The sequence below is a fragment of the Glycine soja genome, chromosome 11 (assembly GCF_004193775.1).
Source record: "Glycine soja cultivar W05 chromosome 11, ASM419377v2, whole genome shotgun sequence".
Lineage (NCBI taxonomy): Eukaryota > Viridiplantae > Streptophyta > Magnoliopsida > Fabales > Fabaceae > Glycine > Glycine soja.
The window spans coordinates 43554504-43576652 of record NC_041012.1 but is presented as its reverse complement, the minus strand read 5'-3'; the positions used below and the strand labels follow the sequence as shown (position 1 = coordinate 43576652).

General features: G+C 33.4%; 3 protein-coding genes and 1 non-coding gene across 4 annotated transcripts; 3 read left to right on the top strand and 1 right to left on the bottom strand.

Annotated features, from left to right (window-relative positions):
• Positions 1 to 1904: 1904 nt before the first annotated feature.
• TRNAV-AAC lies at positions 1905 to 1978 on the top strand. The gene has a single exon. It is a non-coding gene; the product is annotated as a tRNA-Val (tRNA).
• A 234-nt stretch (positions 1979 to 2212) lies between these two features.
• On the top strand, positions 2213 to 3929 carry LOC114377508. Its single transcript, XM_028336050.1, has 3 exons — positions 2213 to 2380; positions 2470 to 2802; positions 2908 to 3929. The coding sequence occupies exons 1-3, from the start codon at positions 2291 to 2293 to the stop codon at positions 3721 to 3723; spliced, it is 1239 nt and encodes a 412-aa protein (XP_028191851.1). The 5' UTR covers positions 2213 to 2290; the 3' UTR covers positions 3724 to 3929.
• A 6856-nt stretch (positions 3930 to 10785) lies between these two features.
• Positions 10786 to 14867, top strand: LOC114376024 (receptor-like protein kinase 7). The gene is made up of 2 exons (XM_028333921.1): positions 10786 to 13626; positions 14057 to 14867. The coding sequence occupies exons 1-2, from the start codon at positions 11082 to 11084 to the stop codon at positions 14404 to 14406; spliced, it is 2895 nt and encodes a 964-aa protein (XP_028189722.1). The 5' UTR covers positions 10786 to 11081; the 3' UTR covers positions 14407 to 14867.
• A 2467-nt stretch (positions 14868 to 17334) lies between these two features.
• LOC114374786 lies at positions 17335 to 21196 on the bottom strand. Its single transcript, XM_028332474.1, has 10 exons — positions 20956 to 21196; positions 20794 to 20858; positions 20630 to 20691; positions 18934 to 19935; positions 18767 to 18848; positions 18589 to 18678; positions 18381 to 18497; positions 18180 to 18278; positions 17923 to 18089; positions 17335 to 17838 (listed from the first exon to the last, which is right to left on the bottom strand). The coding sequence occupies exons 1-10, from the start codon at positions 21113 to 21115 to the stop codon at positions 17583 to 17585; spliced, it is 2100 nt and encodes a 699-aa protein (XP_028188275.1). The 5' UTR covers positions 21116 to 21196; the 3' UTR covers positions 17335 to 17582.
• Between the last annotated feature and the right edge of the window lie 953 nt (positions 21197 to 22149).

Sequence of the window (22149 nt, the reverse complement as noted above, 5' to 3'; positions counted from 1 at the left end):
TTGAATGAAAATCAAACCAAATGATATTACATATGTTTTTTAAGTTTGGGTCAATTAACTTTTTGATGAAAAATCAAACTAAGTAGAGGAGTGAATCCTCCTAATAAATGACACTAGCCTCATTCACAAAACTTGCAAATGGGCATATCGTAAGTAAAGTATAGTTACTTGTAATTAAGGTTATATTCAATCAGTTGTTTCTTTTAGTCTTTTTTATTAGCTGAAAAAGTTATGTAACTATTTGGTAAACAAATTTTTTACGTAACAAGTTTCTTGAATAGTATTTTTAAAATAATAGTTTCTATCTTTTTATATTTTATTTTCTTTTTATCTTTAAGTATTTATTCAATTTTCTTATTATCCTTTTTTAAATATATCATTTATGTCATTTTATATTTTTCAGCTACTTCAACAATTAATTTTACCAAATATAACACTTATGATTTAATAAGCTAGTTTAAAATATTTTAACTTTCATCTTCTAGCTTCAAGCCTCTTGTTTGGTTTTTAGTTAGTTTTATCGAATATAATTTAGGCCAATGGATCTTATAGTCCATAATTATACACTTGTACTCAGAAATATGAAAAACACATCTTTATTGAAATTTATTTAATATATGTTTGACAAAATTAGCTAAAAAATTAGTTGAAAGTTAATAATTAAAAAGTTAACTTATTAAATTAAAAGTGTTAAATAAAATTAATAGTTGAAATAGTTAAAAAGTATAAAATAGAAAAAAAAAATAACATGATTTATTTTAAAAAGGTAACAATAAAACTAATAAACACATCGAGTGTAAAAGTGGAAAAAATGTTTTCCTAAAATTATTGTAAAAATATATGCATGTGGCATGCATATAATTTTATTATCACTTCCCTAAAATTTATAATAAAATTATAGGGAAATAATATATAAAAATTATTATGTTAGATGATATTTAGAAAGATAAAGAGAGAGAAATATATAAATATGATAATTAAGATTATGTAATGTTTCTAAGAAAGATAAATATAAATTATAGGTATTAATAAAATGTTGATAATATTGAAATATCAATATATAATTATCTAAAATTAATTATTTTATCTATCTAATTTTTTATCATATAATATTATTTTTATACTCAATATACTTATATAGATTTTTATTTATGCAAAAAATCGATATATTTAATAATATATTAATTTTTTTAATATTCTTATGATGTAATATTTTTATTATAAAATTATATTTTTGTTTTCTTAAGCCCTGAAACCAAATTTATGAGTCCGTCCCGGGCCTTGTCGACTTTAAAAACATTCATATTACATGTTCAATACTTTTATTCACTACCAAAACGATTCTCTTACTCTATCAATCATCACTCATGGCAGTAAAATATAATCTTTTTGGATCGACTATGTTGATAACAACTTAACTTAATTGGCCCCTCTCTAACCTAAAATTATTATTATTATTATTGAAGTTATTGAGCTTAAATACTATTTAAACATATTTATAGTTTTGGATCAAAATCCCTATAGATCTTTTTTAACCAATTTTTACTTAAATTTATTGCAAACTTTATTTTAAAAGAATCATATGTATCTTTAGAGAAAAGTAGTTTTTATTTAAATCAAGTAAAATTATTATAAACAATATTAAATATTATTATAACATATCTATATATTTAATACTTAAATTTGAGATTATTAAGTTGAATTAATTTTGCGGACTCAACATATTTGGTGATAGATTTATTTCAAATGTATACTTTTGAAAATAGAAGATAACAAACTAACCAATAACATAGGATAATTTGATTTACTTTTCGTTTATGCAAGACATTACTTAATAGCTTTTGCATGCTGCATAGTGAGAAAATTGAGATCAAATAACACTAATTCAACACTTTGCACAACAAGGTGTCGTGGTGTAGTTGGTTATCACGTCAGTCTAACACACTGAAGGTCTCCGGTTCGAGTCCGGGCGACGCCATCTCTGTGTCCTTTTGGGCCAAGTCATTGATGATAGCAAAACGTCGTCGTTTGTGGCGTAATTAAAGCCAACAGTTAAAATTGGAAAAAGCAACGAAAATCATCCCCCAACCCGTTTCCCACGGCCCACGATTCTAGCTCCCGAAATAACTTTCTCCATCCTCATTGGTCCACGTCATCACCCCAGAACCTTCCATCCCAAAATCAAACCACTGTATCATTATCAACCCAAATCAGAAACGAACACACTCATTTCAATTTCAAAGTCCATCATTCTGAAACCAATTCCACCTTCTTCTTTTCGCGTCACACCATGAAACCTCTTCTCGGCTTCGCAATCGCGTTCCTCCTCCTCCTACATTCCTCTCTTGCTTCCGACATCCCCTACCCCAAAGCAATTTCCGTATGTTCCATTAATTTATTCATTCCCCTTTTTAAAAATCATTATCCTAGGTTTTGTATCTGATGTTTGGCGTCTTTGTTTTATTCTAGGATTTGAAGGATACAATTGTGAAGGGATTTGGGTTTACGGCGGAAGATGATGTTAAGATTACGGGGTTCGATCCGAGAGACGCCGAGGTAGGGCATTCCGTGGAGTACCAATTCGACCTCCAAATCGATCACAAGGTTATTCCCTTCAAGCTTCTCGAAGATGTGAAACGCTGGGATTACGTGGATCTTCCCATTTTCCGGGCCGAGGCCCCAACTGGCTTGGTTCAGAAACGGGCTTCGGCTGACGGGCTTCCCGTTTTGGCTCCGTTCGTTCTCGCTGGGCCCATGGAACTCTGGATTCACGACGCCAACGACATGAGACTCTCCCTTCCCGTAATCCCTAATTTCAATTCAACCTAATTTCCATTAATAATGATTGTAATTGTAATTTCTTTCACACAACCTGATAATTAATGAAACTTTGATTCGGTTGTGCAGCATGACGTGGATGCTGGCGTGTTGAAGAAAGTGGTGTTGGCTGAGGGAGCAGCGGTTACCGTGAAAGGTGCAAGATCCGTTAGTCTTCGTCAACCTCTTGATTTCCCTCTTCCGTTAAACCGAACGGAGAATGGTTTTGCTAACGGTCTTTTAACTTTGGCTGAGCATCTTCGCCATGCTTCTAGAACCCAGAGTTCTCCGATTCTCTCGCTGCGAATCGTTGGTCCCACATCGCTCGCAGCCGCGCCTTCTTCCGACACGACTACCTCAACCTCGTTGAAGCTCAAGCGTCTTGCACCTGGTCTTGTGGAATTGTCATCACCCATGAAGAGCAAAGAGATTGAACCATTCTCTAGTGTTGATCTTGAGGGTGAAGCCCCCACGGTTCTTACTCCGACCCAGTTTGCGACATTGTGGCCTCTTGCTTCGCTTAATGGGTCGAATGCAAACTTGTTGGGGTTTGAGAAACTGTTGCATTCTGTGTTGGGTGATAAGGCTGAGAAGAAAGGTTCATTCAGGTTGTTGAAGGCTGATGTTTCTGCTCAGACTTACGTGAAAATTGGTTTTAAGGCGGAGAAGAAGGTGAAGGAAGGGGAATTGGAGGGTTACTACCCTGCGTGGAGGACTAAGCCTGAGACTGTTACCACGCACTTTGAGGTTCTGGCTAAGGTTGATGGGGATAAAGTTGTGCCGGAGAAAGTTATGCCGGTGAAACCTGTTATTGCGGTGGATAGTGTGGCGGAGAATTTGCTCACTCGGAATGCGTCCATGTCCAAGACACAAGTTCATCCTCCACCCGACCCCTTTTACTTGTAATTTGTGGAAAGGAAAAGGGATTATTAAAGAGAAGAGGCAACATTCTTATTTCACTTTTGATTTTGGAATACTGTATATACACAACAAGATACATGTAAAATTGTAAGTAATGAGAAACTTGTTTTATTTTTCCATCATAGATTTGCTTTCTTAGACTATTCAAATTTAACTACTTTAGCACATCTATTATAAAGTGCTGGATTCAATGCTGCCCGGCTAGTTATACTTTTGGTATGCTTTTACATATTTTAACTTCGCACTGGTGGTGACATCGTTGATTTACTTGGGAAAAAAAGGTAGCATCTTCTAGATGAATGTTTATTGTACGGTTAACACTGCACTTTTGATTTACAACATTGTGCGGAATTACCTTCGCCTATCAGGCTAATAACCCATTAATTGGAGACCATGTAGCCGCATGAGTATCCTGCTATTCATGCATTTTCATTCTTTGTTCTTGTTTGCTTTGCTTTTATCTACACCGTTAGATGTAATTTATACTACATTCGATCATGATTAATATATAAAGTCAGTATGTTTTTTCCAGAATAAAATTAAAGGCTATGTCTAGCAGGAGTTACCTTGGTATTAAAAACCCACACTTATTCCCCATCATCGTTATTGTCAAATGCACCCGAGCTCGATTCATCAAAACTTCCGGTATCTTGGATTAGTAAAATCACAATTGGATGCACCACAGTCAAATCCATTGCAAAGAAAAATTGGAAAAGACATAAATCGACCACCACAGTGTAACAGCAAACCAAAATTTCATCATCTAATCACAATTTAGATACTTTTTTCCAGCTACTAGAAATTTGTTACATTATGCCATGTTTAAATGTAGTTAATCATAGTTGTGGCCTGTGGGAAGTGAATCTCTTTGCCAGGTCATTTGTTACATTACTGGCATATTCAGGATTACTGGGTTAGTAAGTTTATAAATAACAACACGTATCAAATATTTCTATTTACAGTATTTTTTGTCCATCTGAAATTCTAAATATACAAAAGAAATAACTCCTAATAAAGGCCACCTTCGTGGCATCTGCAAGAAAGTGTAATATGAATAACATAGTTGACAGTACTAAGGGAGTTCACAGCATCATAAAGATGAAGAAGAACGGAAACTAGTTGATTAGCAACGTGAGGGGTTGTCCAATTCTCCCAGGCACAGCACAGCAGCACCTAAGATAGAAACCTTGGATCCAGATAAGCCACCTTTTGCTCTGCAGTATGGTCTATTTAGAGGAACATCTTCTCCCTGCTGTCTATACAAAATGACCATATATAGGACGATGGAGATGTAGGACGTCATATTTTGGTATTGGTTTTTCATTATGGTTGGGGTAAGACTATAGGAACAGCTTCGTTATGGGTGGAATAAAACTGTAGGAGCATTTTTTGCTGAGGCATTTCCTATTGTTGATCACCAGGGTGAAGCCCCCACGATCTTTACTTCCAATCAGTTTACCACAGTGACAAGAAGGGTTTCTTCAGGTTGTTGAAGGCAGAGATGTTTCTGCTATGAGACGTTTGTGAGGATAGGTTCAGGTTGACAAGAGTCTGAAGGAAGGTGAGTTACCCTGCATTGAAGACTAATCCTGAGATCATGACGTAAGAAAAAAAAAAATACCACTGCACCAGTGTCCTTGTACGTGCAAGTGATGCAACTCAAGAAATACTAAGTCCGACATTGTTTAACATAAAGAAGCTCCAAAGCTTCCTGCAACATATAATGTGGTCATGGATTGGACTCATTATTGATTATTGAAGTCTTCCTCTGGAAAATGACAACAGGGAGTAAAATGCAAGCCAGTTTTTTTTTACTATTCTGTTTTAAATATGTTAATGGTATAAAAAAATTGACTTGAATTTTGCTTCAGTTATTTTCTAGATTTTTTCTAGATTCCTAGTTTGAAGTTTTATGTAAGTTGTTAGTACTACCAACTTATGTATGGTTGGCTGATGGTTAGTTTTCTGGCTCTCAGTCTTTCAAGCTTCGAGGATGAAGTTGCCATTGTCTCAGTTATATTCAGTAACACTCAAGTTGCCTCAGTTTAATAATTTTGTTGTTTTCTGAAAATGTTTTAGATTGCTTTTGGAAAATGCATATTTTCTGCATTAGGTTTCTCATACAAGTTGCACAAGCTGGAGATGTTGAATACGTAGTAGACGGTCATATCTTGGCATTGATTTTTATATGTGGAGTAAATCTAGTGGTTTCTCTCAATTCTGTACATGAAGGCATCCCAAAAACATTACTTTTTGTATATATCTACTTGCAAGGCAGCCCAAAAACATTACTTGCAGCAATTGCAGCTGTGGAATTCATTGGATTGCCAACTAAGTTCACAATTCCAAGTTTGCAACAATGTTCAATAAATCGCCCCTAATTACTAGTCATTCCATGACAGTGAGTGCACTCTCAAAGCTATGAACGGCCCCTAGAAGCCTGCATAGTGAAACCCAACACACTTCATAACTTGAGTACTTCTAAATTCTAATTTGAGAGTATTTTTAAAAACTAATCTCTTAGTCATATGACTTTTCTCGCATTGACTATTTAATTTTAGTAATACTTTTATTCATTTTAAATACTATTAATTAAGTTTAATTAAATCCAGTTTTAATGAAAATATCTTATTTAGGTAAATTAGATATTAAGATTATTGTAAATTTTATTAATCTTAATTTAAATTTGATTTTAAATTTTAAATTTGACACAACATATTTATAAAAAAATGTGTCCCAACATAAATAATTTACTTTTGTAATTTTTTTTCTCAATTTTAAAAGTATTATTCTCATCTCTTCAATTTTAAAAACATAATTTCATTTTTTTAAAAAAGCAATTCAAGGTAGTTTATCAAAATAATCAGAAATTTGATTTTTCTAGAGTCGTGTTGTTTCTTTTCTTCAAAAACTCAAATAAATACAGCAAAAAAAAAGTTTCTTATAAAAGTAATTATTTTTCATAAATGACCGAAACAAATGAATTCTTAGATAGGTAGGTACTCAGGCAGAGACCTTGTTGGACAAATGGTCCTACAAGTTCAATGAGGTTTGACTACGTTCTCAATATTCAGATGTGACATTGAATGATCGAGAACAAAATTCCAACTCACACTGACCTTGAACCCTTGTTTTTCACGAGTAAAGCACTAATTTCATTTTTTTTTCTTGTTCTTAAAGTAATAAAACTATTTAAGAAATTATCAAAAACTTATTTACGTAATTCTCAGAATATTGAAATTTTATCACTTTAATCTCTAAATTAATATATTTTAGTAAAGAGTATAGACTAATTTGGAAGCTTTTTTAATGAGTAATATTATTTATACAATAGATTGTAAAAATATTATAACAATGTGAGAGGAAAAAGAAAAGATTAATAAGTATAAGATGTCATAAGAGAGGTAACAAAAAAATATTATATATATATATATATATATATATATATATTATTATTATTTATCAGACTAGTTAACCTGATTTCTCCTTCTCATATTACTTGCATAGTATTATTTTTTATTATTATTAAATAACTACTTAAAATGAATGAAGATATAAAGTGAATTGAATAGTTAAAAGAGAAAAAAAAGAGAAAAAATCACATATTTAATTTCCTCTACTAATAAAAATTAACAATATAACAATAAATGACATTTAATTTGCCGATAAATAAACTACTTAAAAAATAGTAGTTCTTAAATAACGAATTGGTAGTTTACTCTTTTTTTTTCATGCATATATTTAGTCTGTTCATGCATGTTTAGACCTTTATTGGAGATTAATCTTTTATATTATGTTAGATGTTCATATTAAAAATAAAAATGAATATAAGTCTAAGACATTTGTTATGAATTTCGTCAACTATGAATATATTTAATATTGATATAAAACATGTTATGGAAAAAATACAATATGATAGTAAATATAATCTATTATTATAAATAAATAATAAATATATTAAAGTGCATAAGTTGATTTTAACTTATGAGAAAAATTTAATTTATTTACCTTCTTATTTTTCTTTTTGTACAAATTTTTATTGAAAAAAGATCCAAATATGAAGTGACTATAGACAATAAAAATATAAAATACTTTCTTAAATCAAATAACTCCTAAAATATATACTTGTAACACAGCCTAAAATCACATATCTTACTTCTTTCCCATTAGTTTGAGGTGGGTCGGTGCATGGTGGATTGGTATATGAACATTGCTTTGAAGTAAAATTTTAACAGATGTTTAGTCTAACTTGTAATCCATTCTTTTTCCTTTAATAGATTTGGAGGTTAAAAAGAGCATGAATATCTCGTAATCTGTTTTCCTTTTGGGCTTAGGCCTCGTTGCTATATATATAAGAGCATGGATAATCCACTTGCATTGCTATAATTATTCCAACAAACTCGTCATTTTAGTATATAGTAAGCAAAATGTGGAAATTGTGTAAAATTTAATAATAACTTGGATGGAGTTTGGAAACTTCACGTCAACACCACTGATGACAAAATTTCAATATTTTTGGTACAATGACATCTCGAGCTTAAACTATATATGATTAGCGTATAATTCAAAGATGGTAGGCAATAGGCATATCTAGAATCTAGATATAACGTGTCGAGAATATATTTTAATTGATGTATGATGTATCTATTCACAAGTGACACTATCAAGGAAAAAGAAAATTCAAATGATAGAGAATTTAATATTTTTCTTGATGCACTTACTGTTTCATTATGCAATTATTTTTGTTGCAAATGATCTAAAAGCGTGGAAAGGTCCACAAGACGATTACAAATTACAATCACTCTTCTTCATCTTCTTCTGTACCCATTGTAACTTTTCGTCGCTCTTTCTAATCCTTTTTGCTTTCATCTAAGGTATACAGAGATATATAATGAATCTAATCTATCAAAGCTACTATCATGACTAGAGTTGCTTGCTAGTGTACGCAATCACACTTATAGTAGTGAAGCATGTATGAAAATATATATAGCAGCATTAGTTAGTCAATGAATAGTCTAGATTAGATAACCGTTACTTTCATCGTTCCTGCTTCTTCTTCAATAATTACATTCTTCTAACCGGAGTACGAAAATTTTCTAATAAGATATTTCAGGATTTTTTTTTCTTTCTAAATTACGATAGCAAAACAGTTGAATTTTAATTTTCTACCAAAATTCTGTTATACATTGGTACATCATAAAAAAAATCCCACTTTCTATAATATTTGATATATTAATCACTTTTTAATATATAAAAGTGATTGGGTGGATGGATAGTTTTGTCTATTTATATCTTTTTAGAGGTGCAAGAAAAAAAAAGGGGATGCAATAAGTAATTGCCCATTAAGTAACAACTTGTTCACAATATATAAAGTTTTTTAAATACTAATATATTAAAATAAAATTCATAAAAGATTTCTTGAGTTTATAGTTTTTATAATGAAATTATCTTCTAAAATCTAAGCTATTGCTTTTTTCTTCTTCTTTTCTTCTCAGGAAGCAAGTATAAGTATATAACTCAAAAGTTAAATGCAAACACAAATAGTAATAAACTTAGGATTAAATGATTAAAATAAATGCAAACGTTCTTTAGCGAAATCACTATTGTAAAGGAAGGTAAAAATAAAATAAAATTACTGCTAGTTCTTATTCGACATTTTAGTTTCTTAATCAAGATTTGAAATTAGATTTTCAACTTTAACATAAAATTTTAATTAAAGATATTCTTTACCTCAGAATGAATCGATCTCATGATAAAAAATTAATTAGGTATCAAATAACAAATGTTACACAATTTGATTAGAAAAGAAAATAAAAGCATAACAAATAATAATAATAATAATGGTGACGGATTGACCTGACCGACCAAATGAAATGGACCCAAAAGCAAAAGGTATGGCAACGCGGAAAAGCCGGTGCTAAGCAGTCAACTTCGGCGGCCACAGCTCACAAAACTACAGGAGCTTAGCCTCAGCATTTCTGCATTATATATTTTATTTATTTCCTAAATAAACATATATTTTAAAGTAATAATAATAAAAATTAAATATATGATTAAAACTAAAAATAAATAATTTAATAATTAGAATAAATAGTATAATATTGAAAAATATTTTTTTATAGAATAAATAGTGTAACATTACAAATTATGGTAAATGGGAAATTTTATTCAAGGAATTAATCTGCCAAATGAAAAGAATAATAATAAATTATAAATATTAAATTGAAATACTATTCCAGCTATTAAATGAAAAATATTTAAAATTTTATTTCTTAAATACTTTTATTTTGGTCAAATATATTTATAAGTCAATCATAGAAATCACAATTTAGTTGAAATGACTTTTTAAACATACTTAATGAATTTTATGGTCATTATAATTTTATTCATTCCCTATATGAATATGAATTTTAGAATTTCAAATAGACATACTATATCAATAGAGATGCATGATAAATATTAACTAAATATTTATTTTCATAATTTTCTCTTTATTTTATTCATGTTGAGGTGGGTTTTGTTTTTATTTATTAAATTTTTTAAAATCAAAATTAGTTTTAGTTTTCAAAAAGTTGTTACAAAGAGAAATAAAATACAACCATGATAACAACTATAATTCTAAGAAAATGAGATGTTCAAATACCATTTTTATTAAAAAAAAATTGTTTTTTCCCTGCAAAAAAATGGTAGAAGGCTCTGAATATTACTAGGATGCCAATGACATATTAGGACTTGCGCTGCCAGTAGGGATCCACCTAAAAAATTACTATGCAGGCTTGAATTACAAGCAATTTCATCTGATTTGTGATTACTCAATTAGCTCCTAGGTGCTAAAAATATCCCCGAGAAAGATTATTCACACTCATGAGAAAAGTGAAAGTTTATTCTGGATTTTAACTACTTGTGTGAATCTGCATTTGCTAAAAAGAATTGCTTTTATTGTCCAATCTCATTTGCAAACATCTAAATTTAGTTGGTAAGAAATTTGTTTGTTTGTGAAGTGGGGACGTGTACGTGATTAGTGATTAATTATTAAGTGAAGAAAAGATCATGCAAATCCAGCCACATGATATGTCACACAGCTGAACGCAAATCTTCCAACCAGACACAACCAATAATCCAATATCAGTCCCATGATAAGCAAGCAGTAGAACCGTCAACATTGAATCCTTCTTTGTCCATATTTGCCCATGTTTCCATGCACGTGAATAATTTTCTGCGTCTGAAACCAAACCCAAAATTCAACATACAAGCCCCCCTCCATTCTGTTCCATTCCATTCCCATCCCACAAGTCACTCTTACACTTACTCGCACTAACAACCACCCACCTTTCGCCGCCGGCATGTTCGCCGGAGGAATTTTCCGGTACGGTTCTCCCACTACTCTGTTATTCCTCTGTCTCGTTGCTTCCACCCTCTCAGATGAACTTCAACTACTCATGAAGTTCAAGTCCTCTATACAAAGTTCCAACGCTAATGTTTTCAGTTCATGGACACAAGCAAATTCTCCCTGCCAATTCACCGGGATTGTATGCAACTCCAAAGGCTTTGTTTCAGAAATCAACCTTGCGGAGCAACAACTAAAGGGTACTGTTCCTTTTGATTCACTTTGCGAGCTTCAATCGCTTGAGAAGATATCTTTGGGGTCCAACGTCTACTTGCATGGCAGCATCAGTGAGGATTTGAGGAAGTGCACCAACTTGAAGCAGCTGGACTTGGGTAATAATTCATTCACTGGTGAAGTTCCTGATCTGTCAAGTTTGCACAAGTTGGAGTTGTTGAGTTTAAACTCCAGTGGAATTTCTGGGGCGTTTCCATGGAAATCATTGGAAAATCTAACTAGTCTCGAGTTTCTGAGTCTTGGAGATAACCTGTTGGAGAAAACTCCTTTCCCTTTGGAGGTCTTAAAGCTTGAAAATTTGTATTGGCTTTACCTCACGAATTGCAGCATCACTGGGAATATTCCTTTGGGGATTGGGAATTTAACTCGGCTTCAGAATCTTGAGCTTTCTGACAACCATTTGTCTGGTGAGATTCCACCTGATATTGTGAAGCTTCAGAGGCTGTGGCAGCTTGAGTTGTATGATAACTATTTGAGTGGGAAAATCGCTGTTGGATTTGGCAACCTTACTAGTCTTGTTAACTTTGATGCTTCTTATAATCAGCTTGAAGGCGATCTTTCTGAGCTAAGGTCCTTGACAAAACTTGCATCCCTTCATCTTTTTGGGAACAAGTTCTCTGGAGAAATTCCAAAAGAGATTGGAGATCTCAAGAATCTCACAGAACTTTCTCTTTATGGTAACAATTTCACTGGCCCTCTTCCTCAAAAGCTTGGCTCGTGGGTTGGCATGCAGTACCTTGATGTTTCAGACAATTCTTTTTCTGGTCCTATACCACCTCACCTATGCAAGCACAACCAAATCGATGAACTAGCACTGTTGAACAACAGCTTCAGTGGAACTATACCAGAAACATATGCAAACTGCACATCTTTGGCTCGATTTCGCCTGAGCAGGAATTCACTTTCTGGTGTTGTTCCTTCAGGCATATGGGGCTTGGCAAATTTGAAACTATTTGATCTTGCAATGAACCAGTTTGAAGGTCCAGTGACAACTGATATTGCCAAAGCAAAATCTCTGGCTCAACTGCTGTTATCTTACAATAAGTTCTCAGGTGAGTTGCCATTGGAAATCTCAGAAGCTTCTTCACTGGTGTCAATTCAACTAAGTTCAAATCAATTTTCTGGTCACATTCCAGAAACCATTGGCAAGTTGAAGAAACTAACTAGTCTAACTTTGAATGGGAACAATCTTTCTGGTATTGTACCAGATTCCATTGGTTCTTGTACTTCTCTTAATGAGATAAACCTTGCTGGTAACTCTCTTTCTGGGGCTATACCAGCTAGCGTTGGTTCTCTTCCAACCCTCAATTCATTGAACTTGTCCTCAAACAGGCTTTCTGGTGAAATTCCATCTAGTCTATCATCTCTCAGACTTAGCCTTCTTGACTTATCAAACAACCAGTTGTTTGGTTCCATACCAGAACCACTGGCTATTTCAGCCTTCAGAGATGGGTTCACGGGAAACCCTGGTTTATGCAGCAAGGCTTTAAAAGGTTTCAGACCATGTTCAATGGAATCTAGCAGCTCTAAGCGATTCAGAAACCTATTAGTCTGTTTCATTGCTGTTGTAATGGTTCTGCTTGGAGCATGTTTCCTCTTCACAAAACTAAGGCAGAACAAGTTTGAGAAGCAACTGAAGACTACTTCATGGAATGTCAAGCAGTACCATGTGCTAAGATTCAATGAGAATGAAATAGTTGATGGGATCAAGGCTGAGAATTTGATTGGAAAAGGAGGATCCGGGAATGTTTATAGGGTTGTGCTTAAAAGTGGGGCAGAATTTGCAGTGAAACATATATGGACTTCAAATCTAAGTGAGAGGGGAAGTTGTAGGAGCACCTCATCTATGCTAAGAAGGAGTTCAAGGTCACCTGAATTTGATGCAGAAGTGGCCACTCTTAGCTCAATAAGGCATGTGAATGTGGTGAAGCTCTATTGTAGCATCACAAGTGAAGATAGCAGTTTGCTTGTTTATGAGTTTTTACCAAATGGGAGCTTGTGGGACAGGTTACACACGTGTAAGAATAAGTCTGAGATGGGGTGGGAGGTTAGGTATGACATTGCTTTGGGTGCTGCTAGAGGATTGGAGTACCTGCACCATGGGTGTGATAGACCTGTTATACATAGGGATGTCAAATCCAGTAACATATTGCTGGATGAGGAATGGAAGCCAAGGATTGCTGATTTTGGCCTTGCAAAGATTCTTCAGGGAGGAGCAGGCAATTGGACCAATGTCATTGCTGGAACAGTTGGATACATGCCTCCTGGTAAGCTTTAAATCAGCTTATTTTGAATTAGGAAAAAAAGTCATTTTTAAATGTTAGGATTTGGCTTAAAGTAGTCGTTGTTTCATCACATCCATATATACATGTAAAACTCACTTTAAAGGGTAAGTTAAGTAATCTTAGTCATTGATGAGTAAACTAGTGACTCATATTGCACACATATGCATAACAAATCATACATGTGTTAGAATATCATCAACAATTGATTTCTCATTAACAATTGAAATTATTTATTTTGTGCTTACTCACTTTAGAGGAGTCGAATCCAAAATAGGATCATGTACTCATAGTTTGGTGTTTGAGATAGAATAAGTACTGTTAAAATAATTAGTATGTTATAATTGTTAAGGATTCTTAACTTGTTTGCTTATTGTACTTGAAGATTGATCATGTTGATTTTTTGTTGTGACAGAGTATGCCTACACTTGTAGGGTGACAGAGAAGAGTGATGTTTACAGCTTTGGGGTAGTGCTGATGGAGTTGGTAACGGGGAAGAGGCCTATGGAGCCAGAGTTTGGAGAGAATCATGATATTGTGTATTGGGTATGCAACAATATTAGGAGCAGAGAAGATGCTCTTGAATTGGTGGATCCTACCATTGCAAAGCATGTCAAAGAGGATGCCATGAAGGTGTTGAAAATCGCAACACTGTGCACCGGGAAAATTCCAGCTTCAAGACCCTCAATGAGAATGTTGGTTCAAATGCTGGAAGAGGCAGATCCATTTACCACAACCAAAATGATTGTGACCATTGATGCTTAAATAAGTTGCTCCAAAGAAGGACAATTTTTCTCTCAACTGCAGACTTTTGAGTTTTCCACTTTGGTAATTAAGCAGCTCAAAAAGTGAGGCTGAGAAGGGGTGATAAATACTAGTAAATATGAAAACATGCCTTGGTCTTGGGTTCAATTCCGTGCAATTTTGTCAATGCAGTAACCTCTACTTGAAACTTGAAAGATGTCTTGCAGTGAGAATGGGATTACCTCCCATTACCTGAATTTTTTGTTAAAAAATAAAAATGCTCACGTGTGATTATGAACCATCTGCTAGTGATAAACCAAAAGAGTATTAACTTGTATGTTGTAGGTTTGCAGCACGTGTAGTAGTAATGAAATTTTCCTTCAAATAGAATTGTATTTTCTCTCGGATTAGCTTGTAGTTTTGTACCATGGGTACGCAAATCAATGAAACGCTGCTATTTATAATATAATGATCTATGATTATTAATTTTAACAAGTTACTTGAATCATTAGGTGTAATAGTATGGAAGCTAATAAAGCTCTACTTGACAAAGTTGAAGTGAGAGATGAAAAACAACGGTTGTTTGCAACGGAGGATTCACCCTCGTCTCAATTTTCTTTTTCTAAACTGTCTCTCTACCGGCAATGGCTTTTATGATGCTGCAATTTCCTATCTAAGTTCTTTTGTTCTTGGTGAAGTTCATGGGCACTTATGTCAGAATTTATTGCCCTTCTGTTATCTCTAATTCAAGATAAATTATACTGGAATTATTTGGAATCTTCCAATGCCAAATGATAGTGATGCTAATTTCTATAGCCTGGACTAGAAAGAATAATATTGAGAGGATATGAAGCTGATTCGTTTCATTGATGTTGAGTACATATTTAACTATTTATATACAGCAATGCAATAGCTACATATAATTACAGAAGAGTAATTCTTGGAAGGAATCATGTACAAGAGTGATTCTAGGAGGAAGATCAGATACATCATGAAGAGTGATCTTATGAGAGAAAAACAGAAACTAAATAAACAGCAAGATTGCTTCCTGTTATACTCTGCTGTATGTTGTGAAATTGAAGCAATTTCCTTAACTGGACTGAATACTTTTGGCAACAAGTTTAATTGCAAAATGAAAGAACAGGGAAATCACCTTGTACAAAAAGATAATGGATTGCACAAAATGAAGAATAGAGTAGATAGATGAACAGCAACAAAATGGATGACAATTAGCAATTATGCTTCTCAAAAATAAATTAGTCGTATTGCATTGTTATAGGTGAGTCCAAATTAACTTAATGGCCAGGAATCAACATATTGAGTGACATGAAATTTATCGTTTAACCTGCTGAAACATTTTAATAGATGCATGGCACATGTCAAAGTAATGCAGACGTGGCATGTTTAGAACCCTTTTGGGTCTTTTTTTAAGAGGCATTCCAGTGCCTAACACCTTTCGTAAAATAGATGTCCAATGTCTTATTACCCCTGCTTCTGCAGTTAACCCAAAACCAAAACCAAAAGTGAGTTGCAAAGAAATTAAAAAATATGATAGTAAAATAAAAAAGTGAAAAATATTATGTTAAAATGTGCTGAAATAAAAAAAGCTTAAGCAGTAAAATGAATGAGAATTGAAAAAACATAATGGTAAAATGCATGAAAAAAACTTAAATGTCAAAATTCACTAATGAGATTTGGAATAAGAATAAGAATTGAAGGTCAAATATTATAATTTATAAGTATATTTTAATTTTAAAATGAATTAAAATTGAAAAAACACAATGATAAAATGCATAAAAAATATTAGATGTCAAAATTTACTAATGAGATTTGGAATAAGAATAAGAATTGAGTGCAAAATATTATAACTTATAAGTATTTTTTTTCTTAACCCATGAATTTAGCGAACACAAGTAAAACCTATATTTTAATTTGATTTGATTTAATGTTAAAAGTTGATGAGGATATAAGTATTTATTCCGATTGATTAACAATAGAGTTTTTAAATTATAATTAATGTCGCCATTCTTTTTATCAATCTTGCTTTTATTTGGTGCTTAAAAAAATGAATATAATAAAAGCGTAATTGCCTTGTTTGTATCAAGGCAGAGATTCAAATTTAAATTTAAAATGATTGTGACAAACAAAAGACACCACAAGAGATGACACAATTTTAGTGATTTAAACTATAACTGCTCTCTTATGTTTTTTTTTCAATCTATACTACTTTATAATTTAACTTCCAATATATATTACTTGAAACTTTTTTTTGTTTTTGTTTTTTCTAATTTAAAATATTATAAAATATAAATATTATAGTATATAAAAAATTCTGAATAAATTATAATTTAAAAAAATTCAAAACACACGGATTGGTGCCAATCTATATGTTTTGTAAAAAAATGCACTCTTCTTCTCCGATAACAAAAATCATTGAATATCACCATATATATCTGTAAATAAACACACGTACATCACCGACAACAATAAACATTCACAAAAGAACACTAACAAAAACAAATTATATTAAGAGAGTGCAGTTTTATGAAGTTAATATGCTATTTATAACTGAAAATACCCATAAAAACATTTTCGATATTTTGAAATACTGCTGGCGCCCAAGTACGCCCAAGTAGTTCCCAAATCAAATGATGCAACGTTCATCTACAAGCAAAAAATACTGCAAGTGGCCATGCATTTAAAAACACTGACATACCGTGAACTCAAAGGGTGTCTTCATCATTGTCTTAATAAAAACACCAGATTAACCAAATTTGTTTGCACATTTACAATAATGGAATGATCTTGTTCTTTCTCTAAAAAAAAATCAAAATTTATCTGTCAACCTCCATGATTATCAAATAAAAGGTTAAAAGTATGCACCTTTTTTTTAATGAAAACCAAATAGCACCCAAAAAAAATATAACGTTATTACACAAATCAAAACTAAAGCCGATAAAGTACAAATAAATAAAAAAACTCAAATATACATATGATTCATCTCTCAAACTTACAAGTGACCGTGCATAATTAAACTCAGAAAGCTCTCTTCATGATTGTCATAATTAAAGCTGAAGCCGATACATGCAGTCTAGACAAACTCGCTAAGTTACAACAACACACCTTTTACATTATCCATTTTCCGAAAGCTGCTAAAGATTCAATGAATATATTGAACAACCTCCCCAAAAAAGCTCTTATGTGTGTCCCCCGGTGGTGCAGTCCTTTGGCACATGTAGACTCTGAAACTTTGGTTCCTTGGGAACAGTTAAATCTCTCTTTCCCCGTGAAAAAGGCCTGTGAATGGAACCTGTAGTTTTACTTGTAGGTGAAGAAACTGCGTCATTTTTACGTGGCTTTGTTTCCTTTGGCTTCACAATATCTGATGCCTTTTCCACAATAACACTAAGTTTGGTTGCAAGGACAACTCTTTCTTTCTTCCTTGGCAAAGCACTACACAATAGATACTTCTTCCATTATAATCAAACATACTCAATTAAACACAATGTGCGTCGCAATCTCATTATTATTACTTACCTTCTAGGCCTTACAATTTTTCGTTGCATCATTCGGGATTTTCTTTTCAAATTGTCATCCAGATCAGTGACTTTCTGAAGTTTAGGACCAGGAGGATTTCTAAGAGGTGATGTAGCAGATAATTTTCGTTGCACCTTGCAGTTGGAGTTGTTACTTTTAATGCTCCCCTACATAACGTTGAGGGAAGTTTTAGCCACTGTCTCTAAAATATTCTCTAAGCAGCAATAGGTGATAGTATATTCCGTGCATGAACTTACAGATTGGTTTTCTCGTGTTGTTTGGTTTGATTTCTCATCACAGCTGCTATAATGATTATCAGTGTCTTGTTCACTTTTTGTGGAACAAGTTTCACTTGACTGAAAGGAAAAGTAAAACAAAAAAAATACAAAATTTTAGATACTCAATGCTAATATTGAGAGGTAAAAATTGAGATCGATTCACAATGGAATTGTACTCACTCGGTTCGCATTCTGATATTTCCTCATTGCCTTGGACTCACTACCTTTAACTGTGGTTTCTTTTAAAGATGAGGGAATTTTTCTATCCAAGTTTGCTTCTTTTAAAATTCCCCTTTCCTGACAACATGAACGGTACACTTGATTAAAATAAATTGTTTCCAAACAAATAAGTCAACTAAAACAGAACGCCCCCTCCCCCCCTACTTACATCAGTTCTCAGCTTAAAGGGCTTAGGATTTGTGGGCTTTAATTTTCTGAATTTCAGAACTTGAGGAGTAGTTGAGGTCGATGTGAATTTCTGTTTCAAGGTAAAACCCATAAAGATTATAGTCAATTCATTAAAGCAGGTGAGACTGCAAGTAACATCAATCTAAACTAGACCAAACCTTTTGTGTTTTTCTAGAATCCTCATGCTTGCTCCCAAGAATAGCCTTTTTTTTGGGCACGTCATCATTGTTACTAATCTCTCTGCAGCCATAAAAAATTCATTGATTTCACAAAGTTTAAGGAACACATGAGAGATAGACATTTTGAGAGAAATCAAACTCCTTACATGTTCTCATGAGGGGCTGAAACATTTTCCTTTTCATCATTCTCAGTGAGTTGCCTCTCATTTTCTCTGTCATCAGAAGCCAATGAATTTTCTTCAGCCTTTCTCTTCTTGGCTACAGATACTTTTCCCTTATTAGAAACTGAGTTCTTTGTCTCTTCATTTTCACTCCTTTCTGTAGTCTTGTTCTCTTCATTGTTCAAACTCGAAAGCGAGGTAATGTCACTTCTAGAAGCTTCTGTCAAAACTGGAACTGAACTCTCTCCTCTTGTTGATTTATGGGATTTTTCATCTCCAAAAGACAGTTCACCACCACTTCCTGAAGTTCCTGATTCATGGCATCCTTCTAGAGAGCCACACCTAGATTTCTCATCTATCTCCATATGACTAGTGTCATTTTCATGAGGCACAGCAACCGGGCATTTCTGCGTGCCTTTTTTTACTTTCTTCTCCTTCAAACTTGTCTTTGTGTTGGTTTCTGGTTCCTTGCGATTATTAGAATACAAGGAATCAAACACACGGCTTTTAACCTCTCTTCCCCTCAATTGCTTTTTGGAGGTAGCCACTGCCAATGAGTTGCTACCTCCTTTTCCATTCTTCTTCACTCCATTAAGTTCAAGCTTATTCATTGCTGAACACAGTGTTCTCATTGCTGTTTTCAACTCTATAGAACTCTTGATCTTTAGTACCTTCTTAGGTGAGTGAAAAACAAGAGCCTTCGCCACCACTCTGCTCTTAGGCACACCAACAGTCAAGGCTTTCTTGCTCTGAACACTTCTAAATTGTTCTACCTTGGAAACCTTCTTCTGATGATTCCTTGGTGTAGTCAAGGCCTTGGCCACCGAAGGTGATTGCTTCACCTTAGCATTCGGGGTTGCAGCAACCATAGAAAGAGGTTTAACTTTCACGTTATTGTCAGTCATCTTGTGTGGCAAGGAGGAAATTAAGTCCATCCTTGACACCCTTGACTTGGCAGGAGCTGTAAGGGGGCACTTCAAGTTTGCACTGAGAAACAACCAAATTGCACTCATAATAAATAAAATGGCACAAGAAAATAATTGAACCAGACTTCTTGCAAGTAAATATATAAGCTTACTACATGGTTGGTTTCACGTTGAATTTTCCATAACCACGTTGAAATAACAATTAACATGATTTTTGGTAAATTTTCTAATGTTTGATTCCATATTAAGTAATTAATTCTGAATTTATATTTGATTTTGGTTAGAAATAACTTTAGCTAACTATTGAATAAAAAAAGTTATTTTAAATGGGTGTTTGGTTGAGTCATTACCAAGTGGACATGCATTGCTTGAAGCCTGAAGAAAGAGGTTCCGCATTGCTCACCCATTTGATGTGAAATTATAATCATCCAAACATAAATTACATAATTTCAAAGTCAATTTTAGCAAAGATCAATTTTGTAGACATCCATTCAAACACACACTTAAAGTAAACTGGATGTTTGGATTGGACTTAGTCAAACTTAAAATTGTTTCTCCTCCCCAATAATGCGTTTGAAACTAAATCCTCTCACACAAGTTCAATTGTGTTGTCAACTGAGTCACATTCTCAGCAATTTAAAACCTTCACTTCTTAAATCTTACCTTAAAAAAGTCTTATATAGTTTTATAGTTCAAAATTTTACATTAATCTAAAGTGAGTGTATATACTAGCTTATCAGTTGCGTGATGGCTACCTTGCTTCTCTTCTATTCAAAGCTTTTCTGAGGCGTACATTTGGACTTCTAGCTGCCATAACCTGAAAATCCAAGATCAATTCATTCATGTCATGTCCATAACCATAAGGGGGGGAGAGAGAGTGAAAGCAAGTTGAAGAAAAAAAAGAGTAAAGCGAACGAACCCGAAGAACAAAATTCTTGTAAATTGCCTCAGAGTCCAACTCTTGCTCATGCTTTTGGTCACACCCTATTGGAAAAAGTGACATAATTGATATCATGAAGCTGAAAATGAGTTAAGATTTGAAAGAAGATGTGAAATGTGTTAGTATAAAGTAAGAAATTACCAACGCGGAAGCAGAACCAGTGGCGGTCATGGTCGGGGCGGCGACAATCAGGTGCGGTGAGGTCGACGAACTTGGGAGCTTCAATGTTCTCGTAGATGTCATCGTCGTCTACTTCTATTTCCTCTTCGTCTATAATTGCCAAACACCGAGTTTCCGCCATAACCACTTCTCTTCGGAGCGTGTTGCTTTTGCTTTTTTGCTTTGGTAGGATTAAAGTTTGTATTTTGTTGTAATATTAACGTAAGAATTAAGACTTTGGCTTCCCAGCAGACATTTTTAAAATAAAATCCTCAGTAACTAGCCGTTACGATTACGACAGCCTGGTAAGAGAGAAACGGCATGCAAGGGGTCCTTTCGTCATTGCGCTTGTTTCTTTCTTTCCGCACCTGAACACTTTGTGGCCCAAGCCCTCCTCTCCTCTCTTTTGATAAAGCCCACTTAGTTCTGAAGGCCTATAGGCTATAACATTCTAACCAATTTATTCATTGCGCTTGTTCAATCTCTCTTGCATTATTCGCTGTTCTCATTCTCCTCCAATAACATGCATGGTCTCTTTCTTCTTTGACAAAAGGTGTTCTTGGTTGAAAATCATAGACTATTTTTCTGATATACTGAACCATGATCACACGCTTAATTAAGAGACAAGATTATTTAAAATCAGTCATGTTGGTGACAAAAGTTGTACTTTAAGAACAAAGTTAAGGAGAATTTTAATGTCTACCGATAAAAGAACAATGACAACAAACACATATGAGAACGTATGCATGAATTCTAATTTACTCATATCTCATTTTATTCTTGATATCGTTTAATTTCCTTTCATATTCTTATGATATTTATCACATTTTGCTTGTAAATGAAAGTGTAAAAAAATTATTATTACGTATGACGGAATGCTGAAAATTGTAACATTGCCATGAGTTTGAATTTTTGTTTTTATGACAGGGAAACTAGGAAAAAGAAAGACAAAAACTACAACGCTATAAAGCGCGAAATAAAAACACCTCTGACATTCTCAGAAACACCCAGCATAAGAGTTTATATTTCTACAATGAAGCAGTAAATTTAAGCCAAAACAGTATGATACTGCTATTAGTATTATCGTTGGTAACAGAGTTAGCTAACAATCATTCAATTTTTTTTAACTAATGTGAATGATGAAGGCAAAGAAGAAGATGAAAATGAAAAAAAAAA

What these genes read in the sequence shown, in the direction of transcription:
- LOC114377508 (XM_028336050.1), top strand. Translation starts at nt 2,291, where the DNA reads ATGAAACCTCTTCTCGGCTTCGCAATCGCGTTCCTCCTCCTCCTACAT. An exon ending in CCTACCCCAAAGCAATTTCC is followed by an intron (nt 2,381 to 2,469) that starts GTATGTTCCATT and finishes GTTTTATTCTAG; the next exon opens with GATTTGAAGGATACAATTGT. An exon ending in ACATGAGACTCTCCCTTCCC is followed by an intron (nt 2,803 to 2,907) that starts GTAATCCCTAAT and finishes TCGGTTGTGCAG; the next exon opens with CATGACGTGGATGCTGGCGT.
- LOC114376024 (XM_028333921.1), top strand. Translation starts at nt 11,082, where the DNA reads ATGTTCGCCGGAGGAATTTTCCGGTACGGTTCTCCCACTACTCTGTTA. An exon ending in AGTTGGATACATGCCTCCTG is followed by an intron (nt 13,627 to 14,056) that starts GTAAGCTTTAAA and finishes TTGTTGTGACAG; the next exon opens with AGTATGCCTACACTTGTAGG.
- LOC114374786 (XM_028332474.1), bottom strand. Translation starts at nt 21,115, where the DNA reads ATGGCGGAAACTCGGTGTTTGGCAATTATAGACGAAGAGGAAATAGAA. An exon ending in CTGGTTCTGCTTCCGCGTTG is followed by an intron (nt 20,859 to 20,955) that starts GTAATTTCTTAC and finishes TTTTTCCAATAG; the next exon opens with GGTGTGACCAAAAGCATGAG. An exon ending in AATATCAGAATGCGAACCGA is followed by an intron (nt 18,279 to 18,380) that starts GTGAGTACAATT and finishes TTTTCCTTTCAG; the next exon opens with TCAAGTGAAACTTGTTCCAC.